The sequence below is a fragment of the Anopheles cruzii genome, chromosome 3 (assembly GCF_943734635.1).
Source record: "Anopheles cruzii chromosome 3, idAnoCruzAS_RS32_06, whole genome shotgun sequence".
Classification (NCBI taxonomy): domain Eukaryota; kingdom Metazoa; phylum Arthropoda; class Insecta; order Diptera; family Culicidae; genus Anopheles; species Anopheles cruzii.
In genome coordinates this window covers 21,649,502-21,662,709 of record NC_069145.1, presented here as the reverse complement: position 1 = coordinate 21,662,709, position 13,208 = coordinate 21,649,502, and the positions used below count along the sequence as shown (strand labels likewise).

The following is a 13,208-nucleotide window of genomic DNA, read 5'->3' as shown; positions in this document are numbered from 1 at the left end:
ACATTTTAGGCACCCTGGTGATTGCATCACGCAAACCGTACTCAAAATGGTTTACATTCATTATTATTATTCAGAGTCACTTTCTGGAAATGTTGATAATAGAAAAACCAAGTCCGGTTAACCGTTGCAACGTAAATTTGGAATACTTCAATAGAGTTAAGAGCAATTACAAAGTTCAAATTACTCAATGTGTACAAATCTGCGCTTGATGTTCCAGAGTTCCAACTATCAACATATCATCCACTGCTTTGTAATTGAATCGGACAGGTTTTTCTGAAGGGCTGCCAATTTCACTCCTTTGCTCGAGTACGATGGTCAAGTGTGAGCAATCAAATTATTCGTTTGAAAGTGTGCCAAATGCAAGCTAAATGTATCAGGGGTCAGTGCCAGCGATGCCAGCTCTTGAAGCGCCTCTGAGAACTTCAGTTCTTCTACAAATTCAACCACATTCTTTTACTCTCATCACGGCTGTTCTTATGATTTTGATCTATATTTAAAGGATGAAAAATAGAACTATCCCCAAAAAGGGTTAAAAATAAGGTTTGAAAAACGTATAAAACAAATGTGTGATGTGCAGTGATTTATATTTTGCCTATTAAATGGGCAAAAACAAATTATAGAAGTACGTGTTATAGATTAACACAGCGAAAAGTGGCCAAAAAACAGGAAACCGAAAAGTCGACCCACAGGATCGTTGCATTGACCCGGCAGATACTATTTGAAATTCAAATGAGAAAATCTCGTTCCGGTATCTGCTAATGAGACCAATAACAAAAGCTTCATCATTCTGTAACCTGTCTATTAGTGCTAGGCAGACAAAATGAGGCGTAGAGCCGCATACGCGCAGTGCGTGAATAAAAGAGGCCTCTGTTCGTGCGGGCTGTAAATGGCAGCAATTTGGTGATCAGCGCCAGCAGTGTACCATCAGCCACACAATGCTGGCCTAGCATCCTTATAGAATTGAGCTGACGACGAGGTGGAAATGACAAAAAGGGTTAACGCAAACAAGGCAACCGTGCCGGTATTAATTTACCGGCCACAATTGAACGTTATCCAATTTTAATGAATCCGCCTTGGGAACGGTGTACGGTGTCAGGCGACACGACGTGTGTGCCATCAACGGGCAAAGATGCTAAGTACAGTACAAAATCGACCGGAGAAAACAAACAATTTTTCATTGTTAACCAAAGAGGCACCAGGGCCACCAGGGGACCCTAACATCATTTGTTGCTTACATCGCACTGGATGGCCATCGTATATTAGACTAATTGAGTTGAGTGCACCGGAATAGACCGGGATGTTGGTAAGTGCAATCCAAGCACTGGGGGCAGGTTGCGTGCAGCAAATCTCCAAATGCGATTCTCCGGCCTATTTCAGGGTCGTCGTCGTAAACGGTTGATATAATCTAATACGTAGTATACAGACAATAGTATTTTTAAACGCGAGCTGCACACAGGGGCACCACTACGCTACAGGGACAGAGAGTGATTGACACCCTATTGACCAGAGCAGATTATCATACCGACACAGTAATCGACGGTAGTTAATATTTCAGCCCTTCTTTTTACGGTAAACAGCATTCTCGAGGGAATTCTTGTACATCCGAATTTGAAACAATACGGCACGAACTACCGAACGAACTTTTAAATAGCAATCGGCTAACAAATCCATTGATGATCTATGCCTCGCATAGCAGAGGGTCTTTACCACATGGTTTCTTCAAATCACCAGGCGCCTCCATCGCAAGTTCGAGTCGCGAGCCAATGTCCTTCGCACGATTGCTACGGTTAGCGCGACGCGATTAACTATATAATCCTTAATCACTTTATCCGGTAGAATAAAAATAACCGATTTACAGTACCTCAAAATAAATCCATCATCGGAGGGGGTTCTCACCGTTAAAGGAAGCGCTATTTCGCAGCCTTTACCCGGCCCCGTTTGCTCTCCCGAAAACCTGGTCAACGGATTATTATATTTGATTAGCCTCGAAGCCTGCGAACAATAACATCATAGTTTTGCGCCGTTTTACGCCACTAGCACCACCAGCAGCGTGCTGCGAATGAATGAATAGCCAGCACGAGCATAAGGCGGAGCGAAACAGAAGGACCCACCGACGTCGCTGTGGCGGCCAGAAAAGCGCTGATAAAGTTAATTCCGCGTTGTGTGCGTGTACAACGCAATCTCTTGCGGCAACGACCATGAATGTAAGGCAGTCGTTTGGCAGACGCTCAGAACCGTAAGGCGGCCAGCGAAGGAAGCGGGCCACCTGAGCGTGCGAAGCGTCACCCAGAACCTGGCTTCCATTGCCTTCCATTTTAATGTGTGAGCTCCATCGGCGTCCTTTGGGGGCGGTCAGTGAGAGTCGAGCTTTCGAGGCTCTATACACACACATCATGTGGGGTCTGAACGGTTCCCCTGAAGAGAGAACAAGAACTGAGGAGAGAAAGAGCGTGTATGTGTAAGTGCGTCCGATCAGAACGCAGCAAAAAGCAATCCTAAATCGGTTTGTGTGTGTGTGCGACCACTAGTGACAGAATTTAGTCGTTCGGTCTACCATTCTCACGGCGTCAACTCCAGCGTGTTCGAGAGTGTGAACCGAACCGCCGCTGCCAGTTGGTAGAGCTGGTGCAATCGATAAAGCAAACACATAAACGTCTCCGTGCGCGAGGCGAGCGGTACAGCCTACATTTCGTCACGTTTGTCTATATGCGCCCTATCAGAAGCTAGGACAAATAGCCTTTCCCAAGTTTTCCTGGTAGGAGCTCTAATTGAAACAATAACGGCGCGATTTGGCATTGACGGAATTTATCAGCCCCAAAAAGCCCGGGACTGCTTATTCGGATGAGTGCAAAGCCAGCAACGATTTGATGAAACAATTAAATACACATCCGTCCGTTAATAGTGGCTCGTCCTTAAACGAAATTCGCAACGAAAGATGAGCTTTGTTAAAGTCTGCGTACTATTTGGCCTTCGGCAATTTCTGGACACGTGTCTACGAGCATCGAAATGATGCGATTGCGTATTAATTAACTACCTATAACTAAATATTAACTACTGAGAGATTGAACCCCTCAATTGAAACGAAACGCTACTCGTACTTTACTAAAACAATTGGGTACACCTGGGCGATACGGTTGGTTACAGCCGCCATTCCACCATTCTCTTCGGGACAAGTAGTAGATCCAAAAATAACATTCCTTTTACGATTCGGCGGTGAAAGTGGCGGCGACCCAAGGTGTTAATCCTGAACGGTGGCAAGGATGTGACATCCTGGGAAGCCCGGAACCCGAATGTGGAGTAGTACTATAGGTCTGAGATCTCGAGGTGTCGTTTGCACAATTTCGAGCGAAAAATCTGGTGACGACGGCGTGAGAATCGACGGCCGAAGGTCCTGCACGTCGGGAACTCAGGAAAGCCAAATTGAGCGGAGAACGGCAACCGAATTCAAAGTAAGCATTATGTAACAACAGAACGTCCCCAGCACACGCACACCACTCACGCCACGCCAAGCGGAAAATGGGGCCTTTTGCGTAAGTCTTACCTGCCTGGCGGCGAGCAGGGGTCAAAAGGTGAGACGATCGAGACGGCCACTGTGTAGCTGCTGCGAAAAGGATGAGCCTTAGCACGACTTGCTTTCTTTTTTCTTTCTCTCTCTCGCTCACTCTATCCGCGCAACAACATACACAAAAAAACACACAATCCGTGGACTCTGGCAGGTGACGGGACAGGACGCAGCAGAGTGACACCTGCAGCACTGGGCACAACTTTGGTTCACAACTTTCTTTTTCTTTCGCGCTCTACTCCATCGCAACAACAACCACGGCCAGCTCGAAGGCACTAAACACAGAGCACCACACCGCGCGCACTTCACCGACCGCGGGCTCAGAATCGCCAGAAACTTTTTCGGTCGAAGAACCCGATCGTGGATACGTTTTATCTCGACCAAATACTTGTCAAATCAAGGGTAGCATCTCCGAAAAGGACTAAAGGATAGAAGCGCTGGTTTGTGCTAACCGAGGACCAGCTAAACGCGTTTTCAGCCCCAGAACAATTTCCGGCCTCGTGGGAAACAATCGGAGACCTATTGCACGGTCTGAATACACTCGGCAATTGCTGGCAATTGTTTGTTGTGCTGCGTGCTGCGGCGTGAGATTTTATTGCTTTGGAACCTGCTCGAGCGCGGCCACGGTACGGCACAGCGCTGGGTGTGCGCCGTGCTTCGCTGTGTTGCTTGTCGTGTCGTGGGGTTTTTCGTAGAACTTTTCCGAATCTGGAACAATCGAGCCCGTTGCTCGATTGCGGTGGCTGCCCGTCGGCTGCACTGCTCACGAACAGCTATCGCCCCACCGCAAGGATGTCTTCTGAGACGGAGAATTTCTTGTTCTGAAGCGTAGCCCGCACATGTGCCCTCAGCAGCAGCCCCACAGCAGCAGCCTCAGTCTAGCGCAGCGACGAACTGACGAACGAAACGAACCGATCCAGTCACCATCCGGAATGGTACTCAGGTCAACCACTTTTCACTCCGTGCTCAGAAGTTGTTGGGGCCCCACACAGAAGGAAACTCGTCGTTGGGATCCTTTCGCTCTCGCTCGCTTTGCGGAGCTTCCGTCGGCGGTCGGTGATCTACTCGTGAGTAGCGGGACACACACACATACACTCTCTCTCTAGTACATTCGGTTGGCCGCGTGTGAGTGTGTGTCTCTTCGGTGTCATAAATCGAAGTCAAAATAACTGGTGGAGCTTTTTTAAACCAGCTTAAGGAGCTTCGTGCTGCCGTGAGCCCCAACGTTTGGCTGTTCCCGATGACCGATTTGTATGAATGAATAGTCCATCCAACACCCCATCGTAGCAACACCGCTCAACGCACACCACTCCACATACTACCATCACTATCACATGACGCACGTTCAGCTTCTCTTCTCTCTTTCTGTCTCTCTATCTATCTTGTGACCACATAAACATGCGCCAAAAGTAAGCGTCGAAATGAAATCGGCCAGAAAAAACACCTAAAAGCTCCGTCCAATAGTCCTGGAGTGGCCACCACAGACATTCATGAATAACGAAAAAAAGGGCAACGTCGGCGTCTAAATTTCCCTCTATGCAATCGGATTATGTAACGTGTTTTCCTCGGCTTGATATATTAAGCGTTTAGCTGGAGTTGAAACATAATCCACGTGAATAATTAACCGCTTAGTTGCGATGTTGGGAATAAAGCTAAACTATGCTCTTGTTTTTGAACCGTTTATTGAAAATTTAAGTTCGATTAAGAGGTGGAACCACGCGTGCACCACGTGTTCATGGTCCCGTGTTCTCCTACGCCATCACTTCATCTGGACAGTCAATGTTCTCAACAGACCAACATACAGTTCAAGGCCGAAGTGTGAGTAAGATTGATAGAAAACATGAATAAAATATTAAATGGCTTCCCAGCCAACATGGCAATGTAACAGGCGTTATCAGACGTCACCGAATGCATTCGGGCGTTTTCGGGCCTTCAAGCGGTACGGAGCTACATCCGCCCGGCTTTAAACTCGTCACTCTTCTGCCCACGCTCAATGTGTGGTACTATACCAACGCCGAGCGTAATTGCATATAATAAGCGTAACGTAGAGGGACACATGCCGCCCGCGCTGCAGCCTTCGAAAGAACCACCACCTACACTGCCGTTGGCTAGAATTTCTGATGCACTGACAAATATGTACACAAAGGGCGAAGCAGAGCTTTCAGAACGATGACGTCAAAGCAAGGCACATGTTGGCACATGGGGCATTGGTGAGCTGCTATCCGATAGAATATGATTATGCATTTATTCGCTTCCGGAAATGGCAAAACAGATAATTATTATGCAAAATATAACAACATTTTTAGCATTTGCTATGGATCGCTCAATAATATTGTTATATAGTTTTCGATGCGAATCCTAAAGCAAGCAGCAATAGTTGAACTCTACCGCAGCTATGTTCCGCCATGTATACTGAGGGGCCTCAGGGCACATTATTCTACCAGCCTTTACCCTCCAATTAATACTATTTAAACTTTAAATGTTTGTTTATAATTATTGGAAAGTACGCGTACTATAATGTCCAACTTAAAGTTTTTCTCTCAAGTTCATGTACTGTCAGCTGTATTTGTTGGTTCCCAGATATTTTTTATAAAAAAAGGTTGCTTCAGTCACAACATTACTAACCTAATTTACACTTCTATAAGCTTAAAATGTGAAGAAACAAGTTAAACTTTAGTGTCTAAATGATAGTCTTCTAAGCGATTGTTGCAATTTTATTCCTAAAAATTTACTAAGCCGTTTGCCAAGGATTAAGTAGATAATAGGATTTGTAGCTAATCCAACTGCCTTATAATTATTCAATCCGTTTTCAATTAGCCACGGCTATTTTGAAAAATAAAATGAAATGAGTTTGAGCAGTTTGAAATATTTCAGATTAAAAAGTGACAGCGAAAAGTTTTGCTGAAATATTGTGCAGCGTAGTGTCAGTGTATGCGTGAACTCTTCGACAAGTCAAAAAGTCAACTTCAGAAATCGAGACACGATTTAATCGGCTGAATATTCTGGATAATTTGCTGTTGATAGTATTTCTTGTTATATGCGCTTCGTGCATCGTTTGTTGTGTGTCCTTTTCTCTGTGCAGCGTTCGCAAACGTACAAATCCTCGGACGTGAGTTTAGTTTACTTTTGTGGCGAAGGATTGTGCTGTCGATTGTGTACCGTGGCCTGTTGCCAGCAGTGGATCCTACTTTGTAGGTGTTAGCACCCGAAAGTGGCCACCGAACAACCCTCGGCCGAGTGCGAAACGGGACAATAAACTTCGAAGAAAAAGTGTAAGAGTATGGCTGCTGCTCCGGCAGGGGGCCTTTCCGTTGTCTTCGCACGGGTGCAATAGCTCTTCAAAGGTCTGCCGTGCACTATTTCGGACACCATGAGAGATTAAACGAAACGCAAACGATCCAAGCTGTTTCGAGTTTTGCTTACGGCCTCGTTTCTAGAACTACCGGCCACCATCCGCCGGCAGACAAACGGAGCACTTCCGCACATAGTTCGCAGCGTCCGTAGCTCTAAGCGTCGTAAGTATCCTATTTGATAGCATTTTAGAGGAGAATTATCCATTTTTACTCAACTCATACATCAGTGGTTGACCATCGTATCACGCATTGGACAGATTTGGCGTGCGACCAGTTGCGCGCAGTCCAATGTTTTGGTGAGGGACACAAACCCCCAGAAGCAGCATGTAGATGGGCGCTGTCCTTGGGCAGCGGCAAACTTTTTCTCCTTTCCGGCCGCCCATCGAAGCAACCGTATGCTAATGGTCGTCTGTGTTGACACTCCTGCGTGTCCGGCGTTTGCGTGTGTGCAGAGTCCGATGGTTGCCTCTTCGTCCCTCGCCACTTGTGTCCACGGGCTCCCGAGCATATTGGCTCCGTGACTCACGACTAACCAGTGCGTGCGTGTGTGCGTATGTGTGGCGGTTTCGTACGTGATGCGACACCTTTTGGGGAATGTCGCAGCATCTATTCTATGTTTATATTTTGACACCTTCACGGAAATGTTTGCCTTTTTTTGTCGTCCCTCGTATCGAAAGTGTCCTATCGGTTATCTTCTGACCGTTGTGGTGGCCTCACCGTGTCTCATATGCTGCCCATCGATAAAGGAGATACACACTTTCTAGCTCCCTTGTGTGGCAACAACGGGTGCTTGACTTCTTCTTTTTTGAGTTCATCGTTCTCAAGTGCATCTGTACCGGAAAGTGATAAGGGACGGATTGATCGTGTCTACGATAAAGCAGCGCACGTTGGCGGCCTATGATAATGTGTTTCGAATCGAACTTTGATGGATTTTCTTTCCCCTTTTCTTGCTTCATAGGACACTTGTGAGTGGAACACAAAACGTCCGCGCAATCACCAAGTTTTACGGCTACACGATGAGTGAAAATTCGGCCTCACGAAACCTCAGCTCTTCCGGCGGAGCATCAGGCGGCGGCGCTGGAGGAGGCAGCGGTAGCCACTTGACACCGTGCGCTGGCGGTGCTGTCGGTGGTGGCCTGCACCACGAGGGCAGCACGGAAGATATCGAACGGCAACTGCAAACGTTGGGTGATCTGAGCGACTCCGATTCGGAGTCCCTGGACGAACTGGAAGGCTGCGACTTGAACGAGCCTGCCGAGAGCGCGGACCCACCCCTAGATGTCACCATCCGGTATACCATCTGTCTGTTCTGCAAGAAACCCTTCCAACTGAAGAAGGAACTGAAGAAGCACCTGTTCGAGCACATGAAAAACCTGAAACCGATGAAGGAGAAAAAGATCGTGGAGAAAAAGTTCAAATGTCACAAGTGCTTCAAGACATACACAGAGAAGGCCCGGGCGGAGAAGCACATGACGAAGTGCAAGAAGGTCACGAAGCTGCTGCTAGACATGAACAATACCGGCGAAGGTCGAATAATGGGCGGCAGTGAGTATGAGGCTGCTGTGAGTGAAAAAAACAGCAAGAGCAACATGAAAGGTGGTAAGTTCCGCGAACCTACCTCACCGCGATCGCTCGTGTTCGATCCGGAGGCAGCGGATAGTGACGAGCGGTGGACGGACGAGCGAAGGGAGCGCAATCAGGTGGTGCATTTCGACGAGCGAACGACGAAAGGTGGTACCGGTAGCTCAGACGAATCACCAAGCTCGCCTGGGACTGGCGCTGGCCACTTTCAGAAATGTTCGTAGAGTCAGAACCATCGACTCTGTGTAGGATGTGCAAAGATCGCTCGCAAGCCCGCACAGGCACGATCGTGTTGGGTCATTGGACCATGCGGAATAATGTACAGCCAGTCTCGTGTTCCTTAGTTGAATTTCCGCTCAGTTTGGCGCTGTTTGCAACGGCTTTTGGAAGAAAATGGACTTTGTGCTCAGCAGCGAGCCAAAAACTTAGTTCCAGTTGTTTGTGGAATATGTCAACGAATTCAACAGTCCAAGATAGTTTTTCTTTTCCATCGAATAAGTCATAGTTCGTATGTACTTGAATTTGAAGTTCGTTTGTGCAATTCAATAAATAATGACTCATTTTGTTGGCACTTTTTCGCATGGCTTTACACTGTTCAACTGTATGCTACTCTATGTGGCTCTAACGTTCTAACTATAAGCGAATTGGGAGCTTCTCTGTCGTCACAATATGATGTGCTGATGAATCAAACGAAAACATATACTAAACTCCGTGCTCTGAGCCCGGAGGGTATGCCAATGAAGCACAAACAGGAGGGCGACCTAGTTCGACTTCGAGGAAAAGATAAACATTGTTCCACAACTAATACTTTAACTTATTTGCTATCACCTACAAAACATGAAGATTTACGGAAACGACGTTGAAATATTAATATTATATTCATTTGAAGGTTAAGCATTGTGATACTTGCCACATACTATTAATTGCATTCTCCTAAATACATACATGCATACTAATCTGTATATAGTTAGATACTTATGTAATTTTATACAAAATATTATAATTTTATCATGGTTGATGTAGCGTTAGTTTACGGCTTAAGTTTTATATATACGTTAAACTCACTTACAGTAAATAGTATCGTATTTTGCCCTTAAAATTGCTTCGTATCACGTCTTGTGCTATCTGCATTCAAGTGTTTTTAAAGTATCTCCTTTCATTTTGGCACTACAGAAAAAGGTACCATTTCATTGCAAACATGTTTTTAATCCTGATAAGAGCTGCAGTAAGAATGGGCTGTGCATATCGACGCGGTTCTTAGTGAATTGAAACGATGATTATTTGAATGAAGAAAGCATTCTTCCTACTTTTCAGAATTCATTGATATCTAGTTTAGAAATTTTTCACTACTAATACACTTTATTCCTAACTAACAACTGACAGAGCCCTAAGCTAACTACCCTTTTACGAGCGTTGTAGGTTTTGCTTCGTTTCATACACTTCATCAGTTCGCGCTTAACATCAATCTTGAAATTCATGACCACAACACGGTGGCCTGGTGGCACGGTGGTGTGCTATAATGTGTTGGCACTACAATAACAACATTAACATCGATTCTGTCATTAGTTTTGGTTTCGCAATTACTAATTATACAACGTATAGAAACAATTTACAAATAACCAAACCAATCTCTTTTCAATATTTGCCATGAATCGAATTTCAATTCAACTATATACATCAGGTTGCAGTGGAATGTCTCCATACATCTTTCATAGTTTAAACAACATTTTGTAAACCGTATTCAGATTTTAGTATTCAATCGTAATCGGTTATAAATATCGTCCATGTGGTTCAAATACAGTCCATGTATGAAGACACAAATAAATCGGCTTATACTATATCTCTTTCCTCCGACACAATCATGATAATGGAAAAATGTACTTTGTCTGTCAAGCGATGCTGCTTACTACAGCAGTTTCAATTTAAGAGATGTCTAGGAGAAAATGAATCAGGAAACAATCGAATATGCAGAGAACGGGAGATAAGTTATGACTATACAATAATTATAACATTATATTGTTAAAACTTTTCCGACTCCATGTGCGATCATATATGAAAAAATAAATATCAATCGATAAACCAGATCAGAACAATAGAAACAAGCAGTAACTATCAAACAAACAAAAGACTTGTCGTTAGTAGTGAACAATGTGAAACGTTTATAAAAAACAACAAAAAAGAATACATAAAAATCGAGACAAACGATACTATGAACCTCATTCGCGGGCAAGACAAAAAGACCTCGCACCGAGGAGACAAGACAAAAGATATAAACAGGAAGATCGTTGTAGGGCGTAGTGCAAAAGGCAATTTAAAGCTAGTGTTGGGTGCATCAGGATAAATGGCAGACGGTAGTGAGGTGTTATCGTACATGTTGTGATCGTCATTGTTCTTCTAGGAGTCCGAGTCTTCTATAACGCAAAAGATGCATAGTTGGTAGCGTGAATGTATGTATGCATATTTCTGAGTGTCTAACTTTGTGCATCAGATGCATATGGCAAATTAGCAGCTCCGCAGTATTCGATATTCGGCATAGTTTTGGTTTTAGAACACTTTGAATGGTGTGGAATCATCGCCATCGCCAAATCATCGCCTTCAATTTAGTAACTTCAATCTGGGGCTAAGGTTATAGACAATCTTCAAATGTTGTTTTATATTCGCCATTGCGAAAGCAAACTGCCCAACATCAAACAAACACATGTGAATCGCTAACCTTCCTGTCTTTCGTAAAATTATGCCTATGCATTTTAACAGCAAAAGTTTTGCTTTGTCCTGTGATGTGTGCTCAACATCGAAATGCACGTTATAGTCCCAATAGAGATCAACGAAAATGCAAACATATAAGACAAGCCAAATTAAAAAAACCACCACTCAATGGACATTTCTTGTGACTCTATTAATGAGAGTTAATGTGACGCCAACTAAAAAAAAATGTTAACCGTTCCCTAATGGTTCGTCACCGTCGGATTCTATCCCTATTGTTGGGTTTCTAAGTCAATGCCCAGCTCTGAGTTACTTCGGTTGTATGTGCGTGAGCGTTCGTGTGAATGATTAGGCAGATAAGTAACATCACATGGCAGGAATCAATTCGAGAGGCAAGAAAAATATACGTTTTAATCCTTGGACGTTCATAATGCCGGCAGAGTGGCACGTGTCACTCTCTATCGAACGAAACAAAATCAAAACTATACGAGAACAATGCAAATGTGCTACTACTGTAAGTGAAAAGACGGGTCGTGGGTTTCCCCTGAAACAGAAAAGCAAATTAATAAGTGGCTTCTGGAGCGCTAAGTAGAAAATGTCAGTTAGCGAGTAAAATGAAAACAAATACAGTAACGAGCAACATAAATGTTTGACACGAACGTGAGTAGACAAAGCCCAAAGGGGTGAAATGGCGTCATTGACCTTGTGTGTGGTTGAGTATGCTTTGCGTATCCCCGTGCAAGTAGGGCTAATGGAATAATAGGGCTAGTAAGTGAAGGTTTATTTGAGGGAATTTATGAAATATTGTTGATGATGATGATTTTGGAAAATCCATATTTAGTACCATAGAATCTGTAAGATGTAAGAATATTATACAACATAAACTAATAAGCCGAACGGATGTGCGGGCGGATATCCGAAGACAGCGTTTTGGAGCTAACGCTCAGCAACAGGCGAAGGACTGCTTCAGAAGGGCCAAACGCATCCAGCAACATTATTATAGCGCAATAGACAGCAGACCGTAGTAGTCGACTGTCGTCAATGCGTGTGTGTATTAACGCTACAGTACTGCAAACAACATCATTTCCCGTGCAAGGTGAATTCTAATTAATGTGAAACTACTTTTCTCGAATGTATTTCAAATAATAAAACAAACCCTTACCAAACAAGCCATAAGCCAAATTGCTTTGTGCGTTTAAACACCTCACAGTTTCCTATGGCTTGTTGAATTCGAGTCATTTTGCAAGCGTCGATCATCAAAGCAAGCGTCATTAAAAAGTCACTGCCACTCTCAGATATTTTCTTCCAACATATTTTTTCTGATAGTTTTGCGCAGGAGAATAGATTTCCCGTTTTGTTCGGTACGAACCATCTGAACGCAAAAATCTGAAAATGGACAAATATATGCCATGCTCAACGCATCCCAACAAGGAGGTTAGTAGTTTTTTAAACCAAATAAATACAAAAAATATCTGATCAAATTTCTTCTCTTCTACTCCAGAAAAATCTTGTGATCGATGTGTGGACGATTTGTGAAAAATTAAGGCCTTTACTGTTGCCTGTCGCTCCAACTCTTCGGCATCTCCTGCGGCAGGCGGACACTTGTCTGTTGGGATCGATTCCCACACATCAGTTTGCAAATTTTATCATGTGCCACACACACGGTGCGTTAAGCAAGGAAGAAATCTGTAAAATTGCGTTGTATTTCGCTGATGCTGCCGGTCGAACATCGTACAGCAGTTTTTGTGATACTTTGTTCTCGGAATGTGAAGACGGCGAAGACTTCGAGCGCAAGCAGAACACATCGAAACGCCTTTCGGTACACGAGCACAAAATGTTGTCACTTATGCTGTGTTCGATTGCAAAGGCTCTCCGCTACCGCGAGCAAATATTACGTCCTTACTTCGAAGACTATTCCATTGCAACGCGCAGTGGACAATTCTGCACTTTACGATACGCTTTCCGAGTGCTGAACTACCTTGGCGTTACATTAGCCAAACGTGACAAGG

The 13,208-nt window shown here is 44.3% G+C and overlaps 1 protein-coding gene across 1 annotated transcript; it reads left to right on the top strand.

The window, feature by feature from the left end:
• Positions 1 to 6,681: 6,681 nt before the first annotated feature.
• Positions 6,682 to 9,156, top strand: LOC128273315 (B-cell lymphoma/leukemia 11A-like). The gene is made up of 2 exons (XM_053011255.1): positions 6,682 to 7,077; positions 7,874 to 9,156. Exon 2 carries the CDS (start codon positions 7,932 to 7,934, stop codon positions 8,718 to 8,720), a length of 789 nt encoding a protein of 262 aa, XP_052867215.1. The 5' UTR covers positions 6,682 to 7,077; positions 7,874 to 7,931; the 3' UTR covers positions 8,721 to 9,156.
• The last annotated feature ends 4,052 nt before the right edge of the window (positions 9,157 to 13,208 follow it).

What these genes read in the sequence shown, in the direction of transcription:
- LOC128273315 (XM_053011255.1), top strand. Translation starts at nt 7,932, where the DNA reads ATGAGTGAAAATTCGGCCTCACGAAACCTCAGCTCTTCCGGCGGAGCA.